General features: G+C 38.5%; 1 protein-coding gene across 1 annotated transcript in view; it reads right to left on the reverse strand.

The window, feature by feature from the left end:
• The window catches only part of CDH12 (cadherin 12, type 2 (N-cadherin 2)), a 156,194-nt gene that overhangs the window by 44,124 nt on the left and 90,820 nt on the right, over window positions 1-21,250 (reverse strand). Inside the window, exon 5 of the mRNA XM_010571465.1 lies at window positions 7,122-7,309. Coding sequence (XP_010569767.1) covers window positions 7,122-7,309 — 188 coding nt within the window. The remainder of the gene's footprint in view (window positions 1-7,121; window positions 7,310-21,250) is intronic.

The raw sequence follows: 21,250 nt of genomic DNA on the forward strand, positions 1-21,250 counted from the left end.
TATTTTACTGCACAGCTACCCAGAAGGTGGATAAAGTGGTTGCATCATTACTTCTCTCCCCCCAGCACTATGGGGCAATGCTATGGTATATTTTTGGAAAGACAGGTTGACCCCAAGAAAAGAAAATTTTCCCACTGTAACTGCAGAGCAACCCATTCTCTCTTTCTGTCCTTCTATGGGTCTGATCATATAGTTAGAGGTTAAACAATATGCGGCCAATGCAAAGCACAGATGGCACCCAAAATAAGAAGAGACAGGCTGAAAGTGCTGAGCCATCGTCAGAGAAAGAAATCAGTGATAGATTCCCACAAAATAGCAGAATTAATAAGTGAGGCTAAACTGCAACTGAAACGTCTGTGGAAAGATGGGAAATGCTGCAAATGGTAAACCTAGGATTTAATTTCAAAAAGAAAGGTTTTGTACAACATGTATCATGCAGCAAAAGAGTATGCTTTTGATGTATTGTGTTTATGGGGAGTCCATGCTACAATCTCCTGATCAGTTCTGGTCTTCCCAGTGTTGAACAGTTGAGCCATATAGATAGGTATTGACAGTCTCAAGCTTTGGCATTTGTCTGATATGCCCAGAATCTGCCTGAAAACAGAACTAAATGTTTCCCTAGCTCTCAGGCAAAATCTTTTGGATTTTTAAAGATGTTAAAATAGCATTTCTTTGTACTTCTTTTTTTAGTAGATACCACTAAAATCTCTGAAGGAAATGAGTGGTCCACATGATATTTTAGTTGCCTTTTTTTTTTTTTAAACATATTTCACTGTTACATAATAAATGTCTGACAGTGCTCAGTCCTATTTTCATTTAAAATCTGGAATGCTGGTAAGGGTACAAACATAGCAGAATGTTTGAATCTTACAGAAAAAAACCTGTAAGGTTATTGAAACATCTTTCAATTAGTCAGTTTTTAATGGAATGATTTCATCGAGGTGTTTTTTTGATAAATAAACAATAGAAATATTTATTCCTTCTATAAAAATAATTATATTCAGAAAGCTAAGTTTGAATAAGGCTTTTATTTTACAAAAGTTATGAGTTTTACCACAGTAAATAGCATTTTTGCTAATATTAAGGCAATGCTTTATTAACTGTGAACTATTCAACAATTAGAGGAGTATTTCTAATTGATATTCTAAGTACCAGTGATGGAATACATGTATTTGGCCCCCCTACTGGTTCTTATCTGCCTTTTCCTATTTTGCAGTTACAAGCTGCTCTATATAGTTGCATAGTAAAGCACTATCAGCATATACACAGCTGTGTGCAGCAAAGGCATTCTACAAATCCCCAAATCAAATAACACATACTGACAAATCACTTTATCTTGCAACTCTGGAATTACCGTGAACAGACCTATTTAGTATGACTAGGAAAGCACATAAACAGCTCTGTGTTAGAAATAAATATATTTTGAATTATTAGTGTTTCCCATATTCCAGGTAGAAGTTAAGAAATGCTACTATATGATGTATCTGTATCTAAAGTTATGTATTAGATGGATAGATGGATAGATGGAGAGAGAGAGAATTAAAGAACTGAAAGAAAAAAAAAGGGGGCTGAAAGATATAATGAATTCTGATGAGAAGCACGGCAAGGGTGGGAAAAGGACTATCCTGTCAGTTTGCTCTGCTTCACAAAGAGGCAAGACCGGAAACTCAAGAAATTTCTGCTTTTTATCCACACGTACGAGATGATACAACAGTATTGTTTGTGATACAGGCTTTCACGATCCACACCTACAATGACGGAAAAGCCTTATTTTGGGATGAGACTGTAAGCCCCAGGACTTACGAATAGTTACGGACAGTAGCTCTGGGTTGAGAGGAAGCGCATATTAACTTAGGCTTGTTTTCATACTAGCATTGTGCTGCTGTAGAACAACTCTGTGTCACATGTGCCCGTCTCAAAACCTGGCAACGCTTTCCCCTTAAAGATGGGTTGAGCATCTAGAGATTTTGTGAAATACTGCCATCAGACTATTTGCTGTGCGTTGACACATTTCAGTAACTGCAATTCTGCACTGGATTTTAAATAGCGTAAGGAAATCATTGGTATTATAGAGCAGGTTAATTTATTAAAGCAATTTCCAGATCAACCAGGAACATTCATTACTTAGAGATGAGAATCCACAGTAAAAAAAATGAGATCTGTAGGGCAAATCTACAGCAGGGGCTATATATTTGGCCAAATCTGCAGTGAGTATTTCAAGATTTGATGGGAAGAGGGCAAAATATATCTGTGTTCTGTATCTGGAGAAGGGGAGAAGTTGACGAACAATGTCAGGGCTTCAGCTGTTTGCTGCTCTCAAGCATCTTACCCATTTCTGCAGGTACCTTTCACTGTTCCAGGAAAACCCAAACCCAACAGCTGTATCTGCAAACTGCCGAGACTGAAGATCTCCCTTTCCTCACTCTTCCCGTCATTCTTCTCTGTGGCTGCCATGATATTTATGATTGTGTCTGCACCCAGGTCACCACTTTCTGCCTGTACTGAAAGGCTTAATATCGCCTGCCGTCCCTCCTCGAAACGTAAACCCACAATTCCCGCTCACGCAAACCCGTGCGTTGGGATTACAGGCAGACGGTGCCTGCGCGCGCACCTGCAGAGCGTACTCCCTGCCTCTGGAGGACGAAGGCGTGGGGTGAGCAGTCTGTACGCTCCTGCTAGTAGAGCAAGTAGTAGCCGTAATGCGATTCTGGCTGAGGGACGTCAGGAGCCTGCCTTATGCTCACTGCTGTGGTGTACAGATGCTATCAGACCGCTCTTACGTTATAGCAATGTCCAGCACTACATACATGGGCCGTCCCATGAGCGAGGCAACTCAGCTTAGTCAGCAGGCAAACTTCTACTGGCTGACTCCACTTAAAGGCTTTTTAAAAGCGGCCCCTGAGGTTACAAGGAAGCATACACTCCAAATACCTCCCTGCAGCTACTGGGGCTGTTCGCTGTCCCCCCAGTTTCTGTTATTTTATCATCACTACAGTTACTGTTTCTCATCGTGCCGTGCTACATCCTCCGTGACGTGCTGGGATTTCATGGCTGCAGCTTTGTCACCCGATCAGTTAGCCGTGGTACATGGGTTACAAAAAATAAGAGGCAGATGTTCCCTGAGCTTCCACTGACCCACGTGGAGAAGCCCACCCAGTATAGTGCAGCAGTGTAGGATCATACCAGGTGAAGCCTGGAAACGTTTTTTTCCTGGGTTTTAATGACACTCTGCACAAATTACTAAAGCGATGTCTGAGCCAGACTCAGTGCCTGAACCCTGCTCAATTTCTGGATTAGCTCATGCTGAGCCAATTAAGAGGCTTCTGCACACAATGGGCTTATCCTATAAACTCATCCTTAGTTTAATAGATTTAGTGCCAGCTGTTCCGTAGAGCTTGGCTCCTTCTGTCTTCCTTTTCTGTTGGGTGTGGTCATTAAAGATTTCTTATCACTTTCAATAAAATCAGGAGCCTGCCTGGGACTGACACATTTTCCCTCCATACCTGGGAGCCCCGCTCCCTGCCCCACCTGAGGCCTGAGTGTACGTGAGGAACACTCCGGCACGAAGGAGACGGTCCCTTGTCACCCTGCTTCTGGTAGGGTGCTGCTTCTTGACACTCACTGTCGTTTGCTGAAGCATTCGGGTAGGATGACAGATACTATACAAATATGAAACCCAATAAACACTGTATTAAACAGCACCAGACAAGGGAAGAAATTGGTCATTCTGTTCCTAATATAGTAATATTTCTTGCTCTTACAGAGAACTGTATGCAGCACTATCCTAAAGCCAGACATTTCCCCCTCTTTTTACTGATACTATTTTCCCTTTTTTTTGAAAGAGGAAGCTATTACAGTACTAACCACATAGTGGTGCTAAATGGCATTTGGATCTTTTCTTTAGCTGAATATAAGAAAAGCTATTCCATTTTTAATATATGTAAATAGCACAAGAGTAGTAGCAACCAAGCTTATATTGGACCATAGCACAAAAATAAATTAGCAACCAAAACAGATGATTTAAGATGTGCACCTTGTCCATCTGTAGCTGTTTGTGCCCATTTAGTGTCTGAGAAGCAGAGAATGGCTTTTTGCCTTCACCAATGCACTTAGCATGCTGAAAAGTACAGTTTGGCTTGTGCAATTTTTTATCATCAATTGTATTTTGCACCAAAAATAAATGTAGTCCAGTAAGGCTTCATTTTTCTCAATTTTTATACGAAATGTCTCCATGGTTTTTTGCATAACAACAGAACAAAAAAGCATCTATGCAGTGACTGACAGTTTCTGACTGCAAGAAATTGTTCAGGAAAAATAAAAGCAAACTTTATAAATGGTTTTGAAATGGCTCAGCACTGAATTACTGCAGCACTTACAGCATCACAATATGCTATGATACAGAAAAAAGGGCAAACCTCTTTTTAAAGTACATGGCACTTTTTATTAGTGGCTTTGACTGCTTATTATTTGTAACTCATAACTGAAAGTGTTGGTCCTATTCGTTCACCAGCTTTGATTTAAAGAAAGGCTTAAATGCATACCTAACTTAAATATTTGTGTACTCCCACAAGGTCAAATCAGTGTTTTGAACGCCATGCAATGTGAAATTGCTTCTCTGCAGGCAAATGAATAGTGCTGTTGCAGGCTTGCACAGTACGGGTAGCATGCATTTTAATAGGTGTCCACAGAATTGTGAATTTCCAGCACTTCTGAAAATCTGAAAACTGCAACCCATGAAAACACATTTATATTATTACAAGCATTTATATTATTACAAGCATAGAGGATATGACAAGACAACTGAGTTAGCAATATCTTTAAGAATCTGGATTGCTCTTGTTTAACCTGGGATCCAGCAAAGAACTTAAGTGGATGGATTTTGGATGATTCCAGAATGTCTTAAAACACTTGGATCATTTAAAGCTTAGTGAATGGGACCTTTTCCCTGAGAAAAATTTTGTGAAGGGCAATGTGCAGGGTCTGCATAAAGGCATTCTTTGCTGGAGGACCTGTGTGTTGGGTTTATCTTCTTTCCACACTGCTGCATAGAACAAAGCTGGTATTTCCTGACCTTCACAGCATGTCACTGTCCCCAGGCTCACTGTGATGAAGACGATTAAGAAGGGATTAGATTTTTTTTTTTCCCTTCCTGTTCAGTGACAGAGATCTATCATTTACATTAGGCAACATCAACCGATGCTCTGCCGTTGTAAAGTGCCCTAAACTTTCAGATATGCCATATCTTGTTACTGAAAAGACTAATAAATGCAGCGAAATACAATGACCAACTCTAAAGTATCTGAATATAGAATTAGTTGTGTCTTTTAAAAAAAAAAAATAATTAGTGGTTCAATTAGATATTATATAATGCCCCATATAGCGGTGTCAAAAGTGGCCAGGCATTTTGTCTGTGCTGATCCTAAGATAAGTGCATCAGGCAACTTCACATGTGAATGCTCTTCATCAGCAACAAATATTATATGCATGCTGTTTACATCTGCATTGCCAATTTGACTGTTTTGTCTATACAGTCTAATATATACCTACTTAACCATAAGTATGGAAAAATTCTATTGCTGTGTATAAAAACAAGCAGCACAGCTGAGGCTTAGGACTAATCCAGGGAGAACTGAATCCTATCAAAAACCTACTCTTGATGCTCAAACATTCATTTTTCAAGGGCTCCCACTCATTGCCGGTTCCGACTTGCAGCGCATACGGAGGGGCGTGCAGCTGCTCAGCCTGCCAGTTCCAGTTGGAGCTATTTCTGAGTCATCTGCGTAGAGGGGAAAAGGTGAGCAGGACGATTTTAAAAATGAAACAAAGATTACAAATTCATAGAATGAGGAAGCGGTACATTCAAACTTCCAGTCAGAAAAGAAGGGGGCTGCGAAGAGTGCAAAGAGTTTGCATCTTGTTGACCAATTACTTCCTGTGGGTATCGTAGCTTCCATTTTATGCCACTAAACCTAGCAAAGAGTAAGTGACTTGACATCATCTGGCCCTTTAATGCATCCATGGATAATTTACTATTTCATGGGTCAAGAGGCTGAAGCCAGGAATTTCGTTGTTTGAATGAGTATAATGCAAATACAGATCCATGGTCAGAGCCGGGGGAAATTCAAGTACCTGAATTCTCAATTTTATCAGAACTAAAGCTTCTCTTTTCCTAAAGCTTGTCTTAATATACATGTGCAGAACTCTTTCCTTCCCAGACCCTTGCAAAGTGTTCAGCTCATAGATGTGTTTATCTTACAAAAATTACACCTACAAGCATGAGCTGTCTATAAAACATAACTTGGCCTTTCAAAATCAGCTGGTGGTTCAGATTTCTTTCTACTAACAAGTTGATCATTGGTGTACATGTACATGTCTGGGCTCAGAAGACAACCATTAGTTAAAATGTGACAGTCCCTATTTTGGATCTCTCCTACTGAGTGATTTAATCACTAAATTCCAAATAATACTTACCCTTTCCATTGTCGAAATTCATAAATTCAGTAATCTTGAACTTGTTCTAGTACACTAAAGCAACATTCACAACTAAGATGCAGTTTTCTCCCTTGCATGAATATCTGATAACCAGCTATGTGGGACACTGTTAGGAGACTGGAAGTGGGACATGTTGATTTGCAACCATTTGGGACTCCTCTACCCTGAGTAAAAACTGAGTTCACCATAGTACTGTACAACAGCTTCATTATTAAAATAACAAGCATAAAATCAAAATTTTCAAAATAAAATGCTTATAAGTGAAAATGAAATATATTATCTCAAACATAAAATATAGCTCTTTCATTCCATGCTCTGAACTGGAGAATTTTTCACACGGTTTTAGGTGGAAAACATCCCATAAAAGAGAAATTATACTTTTTAGACAGAGATAATAATTACTTCCCTGCCATTAAAACTGACATTATTTATGAAAAGTCATACCTGATTATATATGAACTGAAACACTAAACTCCAATTTCTTTTAAGACTAAGATCACAACCACAGATTCTAATAAAGACATAAGCTACTGTGTGTTACTTATGGGGTATAATTGCACAACATTAAATTCTCGTACCTAGTTTCTCACTTGAGCCATAGGTACATACACCCCATAGGTGCCACATACCTTTTTCAGTTTGATGACTCCTTCCTGGGTGTTCTCATCTGTTGTGATGTCAAACAAGTTTCCTCCATCTCCTGGAACTATATTGTACTCGATTTCTGCATTTTTCCCAAAATCAGGGTCCACAGCTCTGATCCTTCCAATAGCAGAACCAACATGAGAGGACTCGGGTACTTTTAAATGGAAGATACCTGTGACAAAGTGGTAGACAGTCATTTTGGGGATTTCTTGCTAATTAACATAGTATGTCCGATTAAAACCATGGTGCCTGTGCAAAACAAACAGCCTTAAATCATTCAGTTAGAATGAGATCAAAACAACAAAGGATTGGAAAAAGACATGCATGTTTTACCCACCGATTTCCCCTACTTTGTAGATTTGGTCCAGTGCAACTGTAAGGACCTTAGCACCTCTATCTCTTGAGATATCTATCTATACTTCTATCTTTAATTTTAATTTTACCCATATTGTTGACTCTTTTGAACTAAATTCTACTTTTAGACAGTACATGTTTGTAAGCATTTTCTGCCTTCAATGTTTAACAGTTTTTAGTATCTGAATTTTTATCTTGTTTGAGAATATATTTCTATGCATTTCACAGTAGTTGAAAGGAAAAATTCAGCAGAAAAAGGATTTCCACCCATTTCTGTAATATTCAGTATTATAATTACATGTACAACTCCTTGTGGGGTGGAAGATATAGAGTATTGTTTATACATTAGCCACCAGAGGGTGCTCTTACTAAAATTTCAGTGCTAAATATAAATTTTTAGCTCTGCAGACTGGTATTTTCAGTTTATTTACTATTAGTGGTAATAAAAGTTACAAAAGAAAAACCCACAAGAAAATTACACACTTTTAAAACAAGCATTGCCACCAATGTGTGAGGACAAAATGGTTTCATTCAGGGAAACAGCTACGTTGAAAAAATGCTTGACATGATAGCTAAACTAGCTAAAAGAAAAGGTCCAAAGTACTTTGAGCCAGCCTTGACTTTAACGCCATCAGTAGCAGCAGCCCTTAGTTACAAGACCGTGCCCTGGGTTAACCAGACTGCGGCTGAAGCTCCAGCGATGGCCTTCTCCCTTCCTCTCCATGGGAACACCGAGGAGGAAACTTACACCTCGTTTTCAACAGTGCAGCAGGACAGGCACTGTGACTAGTGGGAGGCATGTTAGGGGGAAGTCTCAGAGATTTCCGCCTGGTAGTGGTTCAGTCACACTTCACAAAATAAGGCTCTGAGAAGTTGTATATCATGTAACAGCAGGATAGATGACACTCGCATCCAGGCGCTGAATTCAACAGCGGACGCTGTTCCCTGTCGTTATCTCCTTACAATGCATGCTGTGTCAGCTTTTTCAGCTTTACGGTATTTCCAGGTGAGGAAAAAAATGACATTAACACCGCTGGATTAGGAATAAACCTACTCTTCTGTGAGCTAGTAGTTTGGGCTATAGTACCTATATAATTGTCTGACTGCCTCTGAAAAAATGTGTTTTGTCTGCTTCCTCCCTCTGCCCATCAGTATGCAAAGTATACCTGAAGGGAAAACTTGCTTTGGTTGGTTGAGAAAAATCCCTGTAAGTAAAGTCTGCTTGTGTCAGCATCCACATTTAGACATTACCATATGTAGCTTTGTAGTACTCATTGACTGAGCTACTAAAAGTTGTGCAATTAGCATTTTGCTATTTTTTGCAAGGGAACATACTGAAGGGATCTTTCCTTCTTCTTTTTCCAAGGGAATGTACTAAAGAAAGGCTTACTTTTTTTCTTCTTCTTAACAGCTGGAAAGGAGCACCATGATGCAAAATATTATCAAGACAAGACTAGCCTCAGCTATTTCTTAGTTGTACTTCAAGAACTCTGAGTAAAGAGTAAAACTTTAACATGGTATGCAGGAGACAATCACAAATCCTCCTATTATCTAATGTCACTTACAAATACATGTATTACTGGGTCTCCGCTATGCAAGTTACGCAGAAGAGGTGGAAGAAAAGGGATCCAAAAGGGCTTTGCCTACACTTGAATCTTGTATTACGTTTCCACAACACAGTTCTAGCCCTGATCCCCAGGTCTTTTACAGACACTTACACTGGAAGACAGAAATCATCACTGCAGAGTTAGCTCTTTACAGCCACAATTTTGGTGAACATAAAATGTAAGAGCATATGATAATGGATTTTTCCTTCTTTGCCTAGTTGATCTATTCTTAGTGAACTGAAGAGCACTCAGGTTCATTAAAACAAACATTTCTCTATAAAATATCGTACCTGGCTGTAAAGCGTATGGGACTTAGATGAAGTCAGAGGAACACTACATTACTCATTTCAGATTGTTTAGGCTTTTATCAGTTATTCCCAATGACTTGGCATTTCATCACTTCCAGAAATTCAACAGCAATAAAGATGGGGTCATTCAGATTAATTTGAAACTCTGAAGTAATCTTCAACTCTGCCAGAGTCAGATGTCTGAAGATGTAGTATGTAATTACACTGCCATCGTCCTCCTGTAATATTATCTTCACAGCATATGGAAGCTGTTAATGGTGCTACTGTGACAACATACTTTCAGAATAAAATAAATGAAAACAAATAATGTATATTGTTGCCAGCTCAGGGAAAAACTTCAAGAGAATATAATGTATAGCATGAAGACCACCTTTTTTCTCCCCCCCGCCGAAAACAGCCTTTGTACAGAGGACATTTGAAATGATCAATACGCACTGCACATGAAATGGAACAGAAAGAGTTTTGTAGAATTTATTTTTCTGTTTCTAGAAGACATTACTTCTTGCTGTGGACTTGCTGTGACAGTTTAGCATTATTCAGTTTTTATTGTCCATTTCGCCTGTATACACTACTACCTCCATTTGCTATAGAGGTATATTGAAACAGGCCTGAGTAACAGCCTTTTACTCCCAGAGGTCCTGAAAACCTTGTTCTCTGCAGCTTCTAGGAGTGATGGAACAAGCAGCTCCGGCACACTTGCGCAGCAGCTGGTTACACTGCTCAACCAGCTCTGTCAAATTTTGTAGATTGTCTCCTGTGACTTCTCTGCCTACAAAAATCTTTTCTTCTACTTGCATAAATCTCTTTAAAACGTGTTTTCTGAGTTTGCTGCTGGCTTTTGTAAAGGATGAGTGATATGGGATGCACCAAAGGAGCAGCCTTTACTTCCTTCAGACTGTGCTATGAAACCAGACTCTGCAACTAGTTACCCTTTTGCTGTGTATTGCAGGCAAGTAGGAATATTTTCACATTTAGGAAAGTTAGTAGGAATGCATATTGCCTGGTCAAGATTTTTCACTCTGTTGTAAATGGCATTTTAAGAAAAAAACCTAAATGTTATTTTTAAGGCCAAAAGTCATGGGCCTGTTGACATGCTTAACTTATGAAACACTTCACACTTAAGTGACACTTAAAATTCAAGCCAGAATCCAAAACTAGAGAAAGCCCAGTGATTATGTAGCTTAGCATAAGCATTCAGGCATTCCCTTATAAAGCCTGGGTAGTGTCAAGGTGCAAAACTTCCTCCGAGTTTCAGGTTGAGCAGCATCAATGAGGATGATAAAATGAATGAGTGATGATGCTGTTGAAGCGTTTAGGCTGAAATGACTGAGAAGGTGTATTACTCAGCCCCAAAAGCATTCAGGAAACCAAGGTGGAGGTGAGCTAACACCTCATACACGCTGCCTCCCAGTTTCTAAAACAAAGATGGTTCCAAAGCACAGAGCGGAGAAATCAGAGCTGAGTAAGTGACAGGTAATCAGTCATATTGACTGAAATTCAGCACCCATTTACAGTTCTTTTGACATGATTAGATTAGGTTTAGTTTTTAAGGCTCAAAAGCTGTTCTGGGGTTTGATTTTTACTTACAAAGGGTTTTTTTTGTTTTGTTTTGTTTCTCCACACCTGCAGTTTACAGGTACACCACCATTTACCAAAAAGGTTTTCAATTCTGATGAGAATAAGAAACGAAAACCATCATTACATCTCATCAGCAAAGCAACCATTGAGCAATAACCCAGGTTAGCATCTAAGGACTTAAGCTAAATGCATAATGACCTTCAACCAAAGAGCTGTAAATGGTATCTGAGCTTTTTTCTGATCTGTCACCATACATGTACTGTGTGTATGCAAGATTATCCTCTCCTGCTTTTTCTTTGTCTATATTTTTTTCAGTTCTCTTTGGCAGCTGCCAAAGTATTGCATTGCAGTTAATCATGATAGCATGAATCTTATAGGCAACAACACTGAAATAAAATACTTTCTTTCTCTTTGACCTAATTCTTTAATGTTTTCTCAGGAAAAAAAGAATCAGATTACATATATTATAATATTCTTGTTAGCTTAAATTACCAAGGTGTTTCAGTTTTTATCCTGGCCAGGTTGTAAGGGCACTGATTTCTGCCTGTTTAGGAAGAATCCAAAAAGACAACCATCCATATTTACGTGCTGGTGTTTTAACAATAGTGTAATAGGCAAAAGAAAGGACACTGTAAATAGAAGCAGCTACTCAGGATACTAAACCTGCTACACCAGCTACAGCTAATCAGCCTAGTAATTAGCGGCATCTGATACACATGCTCCTAAAACTGGGAAGAAGTGATGTAGCCCAGCAGCGAGATAGACTCGTGCCTCTCCTGGCTGCGGGTCTGTGCCCTGCGGGAGGCTGGACCTTGCAGAGGGAAGAGAACGGCCGGGCTTCGTCACCGTGTGCCCTGATGCAGGTCGTGCACGACCTGGCGTCGGCTGGTAAAACTTCAGTTATGGTGAGGCTTCTTCCACCCTCAAACCCACTGTTCTGAGTTAGGGCTTATGGCCTCATTAGATACAGCATAGCTATTCTTAAAAATTCCTGGTTCTCTGCTGTGGATCCCAAAGTTCACACCTAGCACACCTAGCAAGAGCTACATCTCCCCAGACTGCAGAGATCCTGGATGTCCAAGGGTCCCCAGTTCCCCAAGGAAAAATGAGCAGAAGCAAAACCCCTTTGGGGTTTGATCCTGCCCAAGTTTAGGGTAATCCACATGGTGGAGCTTCCCCAGAGCTGGCCGCTGCTGAGCCAGGACTCTAACAGCCCCTCAGGTGAGCTAGCAGACTGAGTTTCTGAGGCTGTCCCTTTCTTCCTTCCCTAAAGGGGAAAAAAAAGTTCGTCATATCTGGCATAATTTTTGGATACTGAAAAATTTCAGTTTAACCATTTGCAGTTTTTTCCACGGATAAGCTGTTGTCAGAATGCTTTCTAAAAAAAACCCTCCCCATTGCATGTCAGAGACTAATTCTACAGAGCAAAATATCCCCCTTGTTGGAGCAAGGGTTCAGAAAATGGGAAATGCCAGTTCATTTTCTTGGCTGAAGATATGCAGACCCACAGCTTCTGTCTCCAAAGACGGCTGGGTGTAGCAAGGACAATAGAGAATGTTCTGTTTAACAGCATAAAGTAGAAATAATTCTAGAAGCAGTTGTTTGGAGACACAGGCACTCAGATGTGTGTGTCCTAATACTAGGCAAGAATAATACTTTATCTTCTGTGAAGAATCTTAAATTTTCTTTTGTATGGTGACACATTTTTACTAGGAGGGGAAGAAAATGCTCATTTCTAGAACTTCCTCAAGTTTACAATTAAGGGTTTCTCCTAGATGATATGGAGTTGAATTCTGACAAGCTGGGGAGGCCAAATAAAGTTCCTGAGAAACTGCTATAATCATGCTGTTATTGCTGTATAGGAAAGATCCCAACATTATCACTTCCCCTTCCATTGGTCTTGCTATATGGAAACGTGGTGCCCAAATGGTCATCTGTGCAAAGTCTGACTCTGTCAACGCGTTCATGTGTTAGACAGCGTGCTTCCTGGATCTCTGAGGGCTTGTGTGGAAAATCGGTTCTAGATGATCAGCTCCAGTATGTATCATGACCAATAAAGAACTATTCTGCTAATATCCAGTCTACTAATTAAGAAATTATTATCAAACAAAAAAAGTCAGTAATAAAAAGTCCAAAATACAATGAGAAAAATAATTGTTTGGGGGTACAGTCTAAAAGCTTGAATTGAAAGTTTTTATGTAAGTCATGTAGTAGTTATAAAGAATTATCAAGGTGTAGTATGCCTTACGGACAGAAAAAGGATAGTTTTCAGGAGAAAATGTCTTTGCTTTCTCAGAATCTCAGGCAGCATGTAATTGGCATTTATCAGGTAGGTCTACTGGTAATATTCTGGTGATCACACCATCACCATAAAATAAATCAATACACTTATTCCCTCTATAAAGTTTAAATTGCATGATATATGTGAAACGTTAACATGATGAAAAGTATATTGCCGAGGATGGGACACAGAGTTCGTAATGCTCTGCTTAACATCTCTGCTTCTTAAATACCTTGCGGGAGCTTTTTCGTATTTTCTTTATTACTCTGGCACAAAATATAATAACACAATTTCACTACAATTCATTCATTCTCAAGAATGTGGTCAAACCATTTACTTTAGGATCTAAGCCAAGTGCTCTAAATCATCTGTATTGGAAGAATCATTTTTCCCTCCATTGACTAAGGAAATTAGGTCCCTATCTTTACTCCTCTGAGTCACACCTAAGTTGTATGTCTAAAATCACCTAAACAAAACATGCTCAACATCTGTATTACTCAGAAGAGTCCCTGTGAAGCTTTGATTTTCACACGTTTATTTGGTACATTTTATGTAAATGGCTTTCCCTAAAATATATATTACTTTTCTTCACCATGTTAGCACAGTCTGAAGCAGAAGATTATTATTTTTAAAGATAAAAATGTGATAACATCAAGTACAAGTGCATAATAGTTTACTGTTCTTTGTTTTAAGTTTTGGTTTACTGTGTGCAGTTTCCTTAAAATACTTGCAATTTAGTGTGTGATATAGACCAAAAAATAATGATGCAAAAGGATGGCAATTGGCCTCACATTTGTAGTCTCTTATACTTTACAGCAAGTATGATCAACTTATCAAAAGTGATGTTTACCTCTTCCAATTTAAGTGTTTAAAGGTGAGATCTCTATATAAGTACTGCTACTTCTGCAATGAAATCTGTGGATAGTAAGTGCTTAATTATAGATCCTTCTCTCAAGAGCATTGGTGATCACATTTATAAGATCAACAAATTTGCTGTGGAAGCCACTGAGAAAAAAATAATTGTCACTAATTCGAGAGAAAACCTCAAAGAGTTCCTCTAGAATATTTCTGTTATTTTCTTTTTCATTTCATAGCATTCTTTATGCAAAAATTCAACCAAACATGTATTTTGGACTCAGAGAAGAGACTTTCAAAACTGCTTGGTATCTGCAGCTCCTATTGCTGTCAGGAGGAACCGTTGGGATTGTTGCAAGCATTTTATGGGCATCCCATTTAATGCTTTTACAAGGAGTGGAGCACTCCTGAAAAATCTGACTATAACTGTGGTAGGTATTTCTGAAAATCATGAGCCTAAACTATTGTGATTATAATTAGATAATTACATATGGTCTGTTTCACTGCACGTTGCACTGTAGCCTCTAAATTTTCAGAAAGCAAGCCCACCATGTTCAGAAGCAGAAAGGCTGTGTTGATTTCTTACTTGGGCGGAAGGCCTTGGGGGAAAAAAGGCAGATGCTGCCAGAAATGATAGTCACGCAGCAAGTGACACTGTACCCTGTGAGTAACTTTGCAACCAGTTGTCAAGGCATTGCAAGGCAACCCCATGCTGTTAAATCTGTAGCCCCAGCTACTCTTCAGTATCAGGGAGTAGGTGGAGATGCTTTTAAGCCATCCCAAGGTTACCATAGATAATTTCATGCATCCAATCTAAATACTCTCTGTGTTTTGAATGAATAATTTCTTCACTGCTCCCCACAGAAAACACATTGGGGTGGAATGAATGTCATGATTCCTGCCAAAGGTTGTTGAATTTCTATGAACCGTATTTGTTTACACCTTCTATACAGAAGGTAGCAGATGTAAAATACAATTATTAATGATAATAATCTACTATGATGATAATGATGTGTTTAAAAATAATTGACCTATAAATCTTGCTGTTAATGATCAATTACCACTTAAACCTGATGACAGGGGGGAAATGAATTGGATAAGTGCAGACTAACAACAGAATTTTATGACCAATAGATAACATTTAACTTCTAACCACTATTGTGCTCACTTATATTTCTTGGACTATTGTTTACTGTGCAATCAGAGCATTACATTTTACCTAGTGACAAATTACCCATATTTTTCATTGGTTATAGAATAAATATATTTTTTTCATGCTCTGCTTTGCAGCTGAGTTTCCCTCTCAGTTTAGACCTTTAAAGAAGTTTTTGTTTCATTCACTCAGTACTCCTAACAGTCCTCTAAGAATGGCCTTTGCTAGCTGTGCAATCTTGAGAAAGCTAAAAACAACAGAAGTGTAGCAGACATAAAATTTACTAAACATTTAGTGTTTTGAGAATCTATGGCAATGGAGTATTTCTCCCTCCAGTTTATTTCTCAGTTTTTTTCAAAATTTTATGCTTTAGTTGGGTTTTGTGTCATTGTTCAGCCTGAATCAAATGTTTTGCTCTTAAGAAGCTTTATGATCAAGATCATGCAACAGTGACAGCTACCAAAAAGAAAGAAGTTTCTAGGAAGATTTTACTAAGACTACATCCACTCTGGGCAGCAAATCAGCTCTTACTGAAAGTGCTTGAAGAATTCTGATGTGGAAAGGAATAAGAAAAAAAGTAAGAGAAAGTTGGCATAAGTGTAAATAGAAGTCTGCATAGATGTTGAATTTCATGTTAACTCCTTTAGGTTGCACACACACAAACAGTAACAGAAGCCTACATAACCGTCAGGTGCTGTGACCCAAGGTGGGCTGCATGGCCTGGATTGCAAAGCACAGGCTCAAAAAAGCTACAACTGTACAAAGAAATTTCATGTACCAGCTGTACTCTGCAGCCCAGAAGCTAGCCAGTATAGAATGGCCTATTTCCATGTTATTAAATTCTTTTACTCACACCAAAATAGGTCAGCTTCAGGGAAAGTGACTGCAGAGAATAGGTCCTGATCTGTACTAATTTCCCTAAATGCCTGAATTTGTCTGAGAAAGCTTGGCTTGGTGTTGGTCAAAACTGTGCCCAGTGACTGTGCTAAGCCTAACAGTATGGATGATTTAAATGTCCAGGAACTTTCTCCGACACTCTCATGTCCTTATTTAAGTCTTCAAAGCAAAATAAAACGAGTCGTTGTATACCTTCTTTTAGTCTATGTAAAAATGTCTATAACCGCACTGATTAAGTGATGGTGTAGAAAAAAATAAGAAGTACAGAAGCTTTTTTATGACTAGCTGTCAAACGCGTCGCTAACTCAGGTGGGTCAAATAGAAACAGCAGGCAAGGGTCACTGAGCTGTGTGACAGTGCAGTGGGCAAACCAAGCAAGACGGAGCTGTAAAGAGCTTATCTGGGGTGGTGAAGACTCATGAGCTCACTAGAGCAAAATGTGGAGAGACTCAGAGATGGAAGTGAACAAACAAAGGATAAATTATTTTAGCAGTGGTATTATTGGGGAGAAAAAAACCACTTGGGGAGGAGCAGGAAGAAATGGCCACACTCTAGTTACAAGATGAAAATGAGATCAAGGACAAATTTGTGTCTCTTTCAGGAGAAGGGAGACAAAAACTGCACGTTGAATGTAAGGATAGACAGAGTGAGGAGGAAAGAGAAGGCCAGAGGAGGGGGAGACAGAGATGCAGATAGTACAGAGGTGTGAGACTTGGAAGGAACCTGGATTAAAGAGGAGTTACCCTAAGCCCTCCTCCGATTCCTGTAAGAGCACTGTGCAAATACTGGTCTGCTAGTAGTTATTCACATACTGATTTGACTATTGTTTTGCTGGTGTTAAAGCTGTAGTTAAGTGACTCACTGGTATTACAATCCAAAATCATAATGACCTCTGCATGGCTGCTCGTTTCATGATTGGTTTACAATTGCACAGGCCCTTTTCTGGAGTTTTTGCATTCCTGTGTTCTGTCACTCCTTGAAATGGTTGGTTAAAAAATATGTTCAACTCAAAAATACAGTTTTAGTTTACCCAAAACTCACAGGTAAATGGAAATCAGACTTGCTTAAGATTTTCTGACATTAAAGGATTTAAGCTTGGTTTACAAAACCAAGCTGGTGCTTTTTTCCCTTTATGTCTTAGTGGTTAGAAAATTAACAAAGACGGAGTAGACCAGGATCCAACCTTCCCTCCCTTTCTGATTCAAAGCAAGCTCTGACATGGTCTCCCACCTAATCACTGCCTGCAGGCTAGTCTGCAATGAATCTGTCCACCTGTCCTGTGTAAGTATCTCCCATTTGGTATAAAATAAGTAATTAGTTGCTGGAACTGAATTAGGGCATCTTGTCTGCCAGGCAAATTCTTTAATCAATGACAGAAAGACTCATTTTCATTCCGAGAGCCAATGAAGATACAAGTGCTGTATACAAAGCACAACAACTTTTAACAGGAGTACCAAGAGAAGCCACACTTCCCCACCTAAATTGCAGTGGCTAGAATAACTTCCCAGAAAGTTGGGCAGACTTGTTAAAATACTTAATTAGGCAGATCGGAGCTCTGAACCTTAATTCCAAGTAAGTTTTCTAGCAGGTTGTCCAAGTAGGGAGGGAATCAATCTTCCTCTTTTTTTTTTTTTAATCAAAACCTCTGTTTTCATTATTTTAATTTTTTAGTTTAGTGAACAGAATAATTTCTTAATCACACAGTCCTTTCCTGTAAATGTCTAATTTACTACTGGGTGTGATCTGTGTTGTAGTTTTCTGAAATCTTTAAAAGCAGATACCATTATCTGAGGAACTTCTCTTTCATAGGCCACTCATCCAAAGCAGTGGGTTAAAAGATTTTTCTTTCTATCTCATGTGGACCAGAAGACCTTTTACTTGCACTCTGCATCTGAACCCCATTCTGCAATAAAATCTGAGCAAGACTGGTTCAAAGCCACATGAACGGAATCAGCCATATTTAGTTTACTGAGTGAACAAAATTGACCTGCTTTTATATAGTAAAACCTATGCTAAATAGTGTGTGTGTAATTTCTGGGATGTACTAAGCTTCCCAGAATATATCAATAAATAACTACGATAAGAGCTTTCAATACACAGAATGTATATGCATAAGAATGTATAGGCAGGCTATTCCAACTTCAGCATTTGGTTGTCTTTTTCTTTCAAAATATTTCTGCAGATTTTAGTCCTTGAAAGTAAACCTATTAAAATATGCTATGAACCAGTAAATAATCACTGAAAATAGATGCTATCTAAAGGGTAATAATATACAAACTCTATTCCTAATACCATAATTGTGAAATAGAAAATAGATTTATATAATAGATCATCCAGATAACAGATCATTCAAGCAGCATGCAAAAGTTATATAACTAAGAGAAAAAAAAGCTAGCTCTTTTATAAAGGTCTTTTTTACTTGCACTGAAACTCCTGAAATTGCATCAATGAAAGATATTTTTTTTCCAGTTTCTGAATTGTCTGTTTTGTTGACTTTTTTGTTTGAGACTGTTGTTTCCTCTGCTGTCTCCAGTGGAGGATTTAATACGTTCTGCGAAACGCATTGTATTGGCCACTCTTGAAATCCAAATCCAATTAGCTGCAAACTTCTACAGTATGGACAGGCAGATGATGTGCAAGGTCCTAGGAATGATCCTTCAACCTTGCTTTGTTCAAGGTGTCATTACCAGAAAGATGAATAGTTGCATTTCTGTTTCCAAGCACGTTAGCATTTCTGGAAATTTGCCATGCTCTTTTATGCAAACTAACTTGATGGATTTCACTGGGATGCTTCTGGAAAGACCAATGACGGCAAAAAACTGGCCCTCGTGATGTCTAGGCATTGCTCCACAGCCGTCTGAACATTTTAAATGTGGTTGCAAAACAGCCCTGAGATAATGGTTTCTGAGCATCAGAGCGCTGCTTTTCTTAAAGCCAAGACATGCACAAGTAGACGAAATTCAACTACTGGGTCCAAACCTTAATTCATTTTTCTTCTTTTAAAAACAGTTTTCAGTTATTCCCCTACAATATTGACTTATCCCGTGAGTTGGAAATGCCATGATAAAACATAGCCTTAGCCAAATAGTTCTTTTGAATAAAAAAAGTAAATTCAGGGAGTGTCACCTTAAAAATAAACCCAACTTATTGCTGACTGCATAAGACACTTGAGAATGGTCTTTTATTTGCTAATATCAGAATAAAAACTGTATAGATTTTAAAATCCAATTGTATTTCTTCTACATCAGGGCCTTATCCTCTAAAAGTATATTTATGTCATATTAAAGTAAAAAGACATACTATTCCTTTGACTAAAATGATTCTCATGTGATTTAATTGCTCAGCATATAAGGGTTTATTTCTCTAAATTGCTTTCACAGTCACTCTGTCATCAGTGAACAAAAGAAAGAGACAGGAAAACTGAAGCACAATAACCTTACAAAATATGAATCAACCACTTCACTTAATTGGTTTGATTCCATAAAGTATAATTTATACCAACTAATTATACGGGTTTTGTCATTTAAATGTTGAAGTAAATATAACCCATCCATCCTTTCTTGAAGCTTATTTTAAGAGCTGGAAACAAGCCACGGCTGTCCTTGCAGCTAGCTCTGACTGGTCTAATGCTTGATGCGTTACGGGTTAGCCCATTAGCTTCTAGGAAGGATGTGCTGAACTGTCTTTTTACTTAACCAGCTATCGCGTATGTGAGTAGCTGAGAGAGAAAGGCCATCAGTTCCCTCCTGGACCAGGATGCATGCCTGGATCAACAGCTTTTATCCACTCTTCTCTGTTCAAAGGCAATGTTGTCTTATACCAAATATTCATTTAATTGCTCGAACATCATTGCTATGATAGAGAAAGTACTTTCCCTTTCAGTCTTTGCCTTACTTTTTCTGGTTTTGGTAAGAATCAAACTTTGGCATGAAACATTTATTTTAATATTTACGAAAAAGTTCTATCTCTAACAAAGAAACATGCACAGTAATGCAGAATATCAATGTACTAATGAAGAGTCAGGCAAGACGTATATAAAACACTTTTGGAAATACATTTCTACTAATAAAATAATTCAGATTCATTTTTCCATCTAGTTATAAAGAAAATATCAGTATTCTGAAGTGTCTCAGTTTTCTGAAATGTGGGCCAATAGATACCTGCAGGTCAAACAACTCTGACAGAAATATATAATGTTTAGAGGTTTCCCCTTTGTTACACTCCTCATTACTGTGAGACACACAAGGTGGGAGTTCCCCACTGAATATGTTCAAAAGCACAGGTTCTAAATAAAAAATTCCATGTTCAGCAGGATAGTCAGTGGTTTTTCATCACTGGATGCTGATATCCCACCCGAACCTGCCTGTCTCCTTAAAGGATCCTCGATGAGATGAAGGTGTTCTGTGATACACTTTTTTGGCAAGCTTGTAATGTATTATTTATCAATGTAGCTTCTTCCAAGTATTAATAATATATGTTCTCCCATTTCTGCTGTGAAATGTTTTTTTTTTTCAGCTTAACTGAGTTCAGAAAATAAACTTAAACTTTTTTCTGTGCAAATTAATATCTTCTTATTCGACAAGGTAATCTATACCATGGCATCTTTGGTATAAGCCCTTTGGGAAACTGTGGTCCTGATTATGTGATGCAAAAACATTTACCCTGCAGCAGTTAGTGTTGAAGGACCTTCAGTCCCTTTTTTCAGTCTGAACTTGGACCTCCTGGCTTTGTTGACCAATGGTGAGTAATGTGATACTGGAGGTCTGGACTCCCACCAACAGTGAGGGCTCTTTAGGTCTTGCAGGCCTGAATTGGCACCTACCTGGACCTGATTTTAAAGGCTTATTTTTCACATAAATTAAAATTCTGCACAGTATCTGTTTAGATATGGTAGTCAGGCAAATGACAAACTCCATTTCCTGGCAGGTAGATACTCTGAATCATTGCAACGTTTTCAAAGAGCAAAACTGAAAAATACAGTTAGTACATTAGAAATAAAATTCATACACAACTTTTTTTCTATCAATTATTTTTGATTAGCTGTAATTAGCCTTGTGTCTCTGTGAATTTCAGGCACACT

Source organism: Haliaeetus leucocephalus, unplaced genomic scaffold (assembly GCF_000737465.1).
Source record: "Haliaeetus leucocephalus isolate CR32 unplaced genomic scaffold, Haliaeetus_leucocephalus-4.0 Scaffold328, whole genome shotgun sequence".
Lineage (NCBI taxonomy): Eukaryota > Metazoa > Chordata > Aves > Accipitriformes > Accipitridae > Haliaeetus > Haliaeetus leucocephalus.